Raw genomic sequence first — 6,030 nt, forward strand, 5'->3', positions numbered from 1 at the left:
CTGGCGAGGTTTCAGAAGGCCTAAACTCCTGGCGAGGTGACAGAAGGTCTAAACTTCTGGCGAGGTTACAGAAGGCCTAAACTACTGGCGAGGTGACAGAAGGCCTAAACTACTGGCGAGGTTACAGAAGGCCTAATCTACTGGCGAGGTTACAGAAGGCCTAAACTACTGGCGAGGTGACAGAAGGTCTAAAATACCGGCGAGGTTACAGAAGGTCTAAACTACTGGCGAGGTGACAGAAGGTCTAAACTACTGGCGAGGTGACAGAAGGCCTAATCTACTGGCGAGGTGACAGAAGGTGTAAACATCTGGCGAGTTGACAGAAGGCCTAATCTACTGGTGAGGTGACAGAAGTTCTAATTTACTGGTGAGGTCACAGAAGGCCTAAACTACTGGCGAGGTGACAGAATGTCTAAACTAATGGCGAGGTGACAGAAGGTCTAAACTACTGGCGAGTTGACAGAAGGTCTAAACTACTGGCGAGGTGACAGTCGGTCTAAACTACTGGCGATGTGACAGAAGGTCTAAACTACTGACGAGGTGACAGAAGGCCTAAACTACTGGCGAGGTTACAGAAGGCCTAAACTACTGGTGAGGTTACAGAAGGCCTAAACTGCTGGCGAGGTGACAGAAGGTCTACACTACTGGCGAGGTTTCAGAAGGTCTAAACTACTGGCGAGGTGACAGAAGGTCTAAACTACTGGTGAGGTGACAGAAGGTCTAAACTACTGGCGAGGTTTCAGAAGGCCTAAACTACTGGCGAGGTGACAGAAGGTCTAAACTACTGGCGAGGTTACAGAAGGCCTAAACTACTGGAGAGGTGACAGAAGGCCTAAACTACCGGCGAGATTACAGAAGGCCTAAACTACAGACGAGGCGTCATAAGGCCTAAACTGATGGCGAGGTGACAGAAGGACTAAACTACTGGCGAGGTTACAGAAGGCCTAAACTACTGGCGAGATGACAGAAGGCCTAAACTACTGGCAAGGTGACAGAAGGTCTAAACTACTGGCGAGGTGACAGAAGGCCTAAACTCCTGGCGATGTGACAGAATTCCTAAACTACTGGCGATGCGACAGAAGGCCTAAACTACTGGCGAGGTGACAGAAGTTCTAAACTACTGGCGAGGTGACAGAAGGCCTAATCTACTGGCGAGGTGACAGAAGGCCTAATCTACTGGTGAGGTGACAGAAGGCCTAATCTACTGGCGAGGTGACAGAAGGCCTAATCTACTGGCGAGGTGACAGAAGGCCTAATCTACTGGTGAGGTGACATAAGGCCTAATCTACTGGCGAGGTGACAGAAGGCCTAATCTACTGGTGAGGTGACAGAAGACCTTATCTACTGGTGAGGTGACAGAAGGTCTAAACTACTGACGAGGTGACAGAAGGCCTAATCTACTGGCGAGGTGACAGAAGGCCTAAACTACTGACGAGGTGACAGGATGCCTAATCTACTGTCGAGGTGACAGAAGGCCTAAACTACTGGCGAGGTGACAGAAGGCCTAAACTACTGGCGAGGTTACAGCAGGCCTAAACTACTGGCGAGGTGAGAGAAGGCCTAAACTACTGGCGAGGTGACAGAAGGTCTAAACTACTGGCGAGGTGACAGAAGGCCTAAACTCCTGGCGATGTGACAGAATTCCTAAACTACTGGCGATGCGACAGCAGGCCTAAACTACTGGCGAGGTGACAGAAGGTCTAAACTACTGGCGAGGTGACAGAAGGCCTGATCTACTGGCGAGGTGACAGAAGGCCTAATCTACTGGCGAGGTGACAGAAGGTCTAAACTACTGGCGAGGTGACAGAAGGTCTAAACTACTGGCGAGGTGACAGAAGGCCTAATCTACTGGTGAGGTGATAGAAGGCCTAATCTACTGGTGAGGTGACAGAAGGCCTAATCTACTGGCGAGGTGACAGAAGGTCTAAACTACTGGTGAGGTGACAGAAGGCCTAATCTACTGGCGAGGTGACAGAAGGCCTAATCTACTGGTGAGGTGACAGAAGGCCTAATCTACTGGCGAGGTGACAGAAGGCCTAATCTACTGGTGAGGTGACAGAAGGCCTAAACTACTGGCGAGATGACAGAAGGCCTAATCTACTGGCGAGGTGACAGAAGGCCTAAACTACTGGCTAGGTGACAGAAGGCCTAAACTACTGGCGAGGTGACAGAAGGCCTAAACTACTGGCGAGGTGACAGAAGGCCTAATCTACTGTCTAGGTGACAGGATGCCTAAACTCCTGGCGAGGTGACAGAAGGCTAGCCACATGCAGAAACTGAGGCTAGAGTGTCTGTCTGATAGGCCGACATGTCTTCATCTCCTCTCTGGGTTTGACAACTGATGAGAGATTATTTCTTTCACCCCCTTTCATAATGAGCATATCAACCTATCCTGTCAGACATTATGCTCTCTCTCATTCCAACCAAAGTCGGACTCTCTCTCTCCACTTTTCTCCCCCTCCCTCTCATTCCCTCCCCCTCTCTCTCTCTGTCACAGCAGAGAGACAGAGTCAAGGCAAACTTGTGAGTGATTATAAACAGTGCAGGAGTGTTGACGCTAGCATATATATAGCCAAACGCTTCCGCATACACAAACACACACACACACACACATACACCTCTCTCTAGCTGAGCTCTGCCAACCCTTGTCTCCTGTCAGCGGGTATTCTGATCGTGCCTAAGGCGAACAGAAAACAGCTGTGAGTTCAGTCTGTGTGTATTTTAGTGTAGCCATTGTGTGTGTGTGTGTGTGTGTGTGTGTGTGTGTGTGTGTGTGTGTGTGTGTGTGTGTGTGTGTGTGTGTGTGTGTGTGTGTGTGTGTGTGTGTGTGTGTGTGTGTGTGTGTGTGTGTGTGTGCGTATGTATGTGTGTATCCGTATGTGCGTGTGTAATTCAGTGTGTGTGTTTGTGATTGAGTGTGTGTGTGTGTGCAGTGCTGCACAGCGAGGCTGCCAGGCGAGCATCAAACATCTGTAAGTTCAGATGTTTCCTAATGATATGCTAATGGAGCTGGAGGGGAGAACGAGACGGGCTAATGTAGCGGTCAGAAACCTCTGCCTCTTTTCTCTATCTCTGCTGGTAAGAGAGAGGGTAGTTGAGGGGGAGGTACTGGGTAGAAGGGAGGGGAGTGGAGGGAGAGGGGAGGAGAGGGGGAGGTAATGGGTAGAGGGGTCCCTCTCCCTCCACTCCCCTCTCCTCCATGCAGTACCTCGCCCGCCACTTCCCTCCCTCTACCAAGAACCCCCCCCTCCCCTCTACCCAGTACCTCCCCATCCCCTCTACCCAGTACCTCCCCCTCCCCTACCCTCCCCTCTACCCAGCACCTCCCCCTCCCCTCCGCCTCCCCTACCCTCCCCTCCCTTCTACCAGCACCTTCCCCTCCCCTCCTCTCTACCTCCTCCTCTCCTCCCCTCCTCTCTACCCAGTACCTCCTCTACCCCTCCCTCCCCTCCCCTTCCCTCCCCTCCTCTACACAGCACCTCCCCTTCCGCTCCCCTCTCTCTAGCCAGCACCTCTCCCTACACACACACACACACACACACACACACACACACACACACACACACACACACACACACACACACACACACACACACACACACACACACACACACACACACACACACACACACACACACACACACACACACACACACTGCTCATCTCGAGAGTGAAATGTAGAAAGCAGGTGTGCATGAATATTTAAGACTGAGGAAATGGCTGAATTGTTTTGTTTAGAATCTAATAAGTGTGTGTGTGTGTGTGTGTGTGTGTGTGTGTGTGTGTGTGTGTGTGTGTGTGTGTGTGTGTGTGTGTGTGTGTGTGTGTGTGTGTGTGTGTGTGTGTGTGTGTGTGTGTGTGTGTGTGTGTGTGTGTGTGTGTGTGTGTACAGTGACTTCAGAAATATAGCCCTTGACTTTTTCCCCATTTTGTTGTTACAACCTGAATTAAAAATGGATAAAAAAATAAAAATCTCACGCATCTACACACAATACCCCATAATGACAAAATGAAAACATGTTTTTAGAAATGTTTGCAAATGTATTGAAAATGAAATACAATATTATCTCATTTACAGAAGTATTCACACCCCTGAGTCAATACATGTTAGAATCACCTTTGGCAGTGATTACAGCTGTGAGTCTTTCTGGGTAAGAGCTTTGCCCACCTGGATTGTACAATATTTGCACATTATTCAAAAAATAATGATTAAATCTCTGGCAAGTAGTTGTTGATCATTGCGAGACAACTATTTTCATGTCTTGCCATATATTTCCAAGCTGATTTAAGTCAAAACTGTAACTAGGAACATTCAATATTGTCTTGATAAGTAACTCCGTCAGGTAGCTGGTGCGGTAGGTAGCTGGTGCGGCATGTAGCCTAGTAGTTAGAGTGTTGGGACAGTAACCAAAATGTTGCTAGATTGAATCCCCGAGCTGACAAGGTAAAACTCTGTCATTCTGCCTCTGAACAAGACAGTTAACCCACTGTTCCTAGGCTGTCATTGTAAATAAGAATTTGTTCTTAACTGACTAGCCAAGTTAAATAAATCTCCAGTGTTTATTTGGCCTTGTGTTTTAGGTTATTGTCCTGCTGAAAGGTGAATCTGTCTCCCAGTGTCTGTTGGAAAGCAGACTGAACTAGGTTTTCCTCTTGGATATTGCCTGTGCTTAACTCTATTCCATTCATGTTTATCCTAAAAAAAACACTAGTCCTTGCTGATGAGAAGCATACCCATAACATGATGCAGCCACCACCATGCTTGAACATATGAAGAGTGGTACTCAGTGATGTGTTGTGTTGGATTTGCCCCAAACATACAGTAACACTTTGTATAAGAAAACCTCCCTGGTCTTTATGGTTGAATCTGTGTTTGAAATTCACTGCTCGACCTTACGGATAATTGTATGTGTGGGGTACAGAGATGTAGTAGTCATTAAAAAAATAATGTTAAATACTATTATTGCATACAGAGTCCATGAAACTTATTATGTGACTTGTTAAGCACATTTTGACACCTGAACTTATTCAGGCCATAACAAAGGGGTTGAATACTAATTGACTCAAGACATTTCAACCTTTCATTAATTTGTAAAAAATTCAAAAAACATAATTCCCCTTTTATAATTATGGTGTATTGTGTGTAGGCTAGTGACACAAAATCTACATGTAATCATTGTCTGAAGGCCCTGTATGTTGCCATTTAGCAGACGCTCTTATCCAGAGCAGCTTACAGTAGTAAGTGCATACAGTAAACCTCCTTGAACCCACCACCCTGGTGTTGCAAGCACCCTGCTCTACCAACTGAGCCACACAGTGACAGAATAAGAGACAGAGGCCTGTAAAGCTATAAAGGCTGTTTTTTCCTCTTAACCATGAGGGGAAGACGCTGGTTCTGATGGAGAAGCATAGGGGAACTGATTTAATCAGAGTACAACATTCCCACAGGGAGGCAGGGCAGGAAGTGGTGTAGCAACGCCGTCTGTTTACCCAGCTTTTCCTGTGGCCCGTGACAACCGTGTCAGAACGGATGGCTGTGAGGGACAAACAAAACCGGATTGACAATGTTATGCCTTTGAACACAGAGAGTAAATGTGTCTGTGTGTATTGTGTCTGTGTGTCGAGTCATGTTAAGTGACTGAAGCGTGTTTTCTGTTGTGAAGACAATTGCCGTTTTCTTGCTTTTCCTCTTCTGTCTGGCTTGTTAGTCACAGTGAAACGCAGAGCAGTGTGTTAATCAACATGAATGATGTAAATGCTGTTTAGGTCCTCTGCAAAACAGCACAGATTCCCTGCTCTGTGGGTTGTCATGTTTTTGCGTGTTGTAGCAGTCTTTCTCTACAAGTCGTCTTTCCATGCTCTCGTTCTCTCTTTTTGCCTGGGCATATTTAATGCAGGACAAACATGGCACAAATAAAAAGCAGATAAATGATTCAGTGCTGTTTGGCTGTGTGTGTGTTTGTGTTTGTGTACGTGTGTGTACGTGTGTGTAGGTGTACAGTAGGTGTGTGTGTAGGTGTACAGTAGGTG

At 47.2% G+C, this 6,030-nt stretch overlaps 1 protein-coding gene across 1 annotated transcript in view; it reads left to right on the forward strand.

The window, feature by feature from the left end:
• Positions 1–960: 960 nt before the first annotated feature.
• The window catches only part of pdgfd (platelet derived growth factor d), a 151,374-nt gene continuing 146,304 nt past the window's right edge, over positions 961–6,030 (forward strand). Inside the window, exon 1 of the mRNA XM_055896639.1 lies at positions 961–988. Within this exon, the coding sequence (XP_055752614.1) occupies positions 961–988 (28 nt within the window). The remainder of the gene's footprint in view (positions 989–6,030) is intronic.

This window comes from Salvelinus fontinalis, chromosome 33, assembly GCF_029448725.1.
Source record: "Salvelinus fontinalis isolate EN_2023a chromosome 33, ASM2944872v1, whole genome shotgun sequence".
Classification (NCBI taxonomy): Eukaryota; Metazoa; Chordata; class Actinopteri; order Salmoniformes; family Salmonidae; genus Salvelinus; species Salvelinus fontinalis.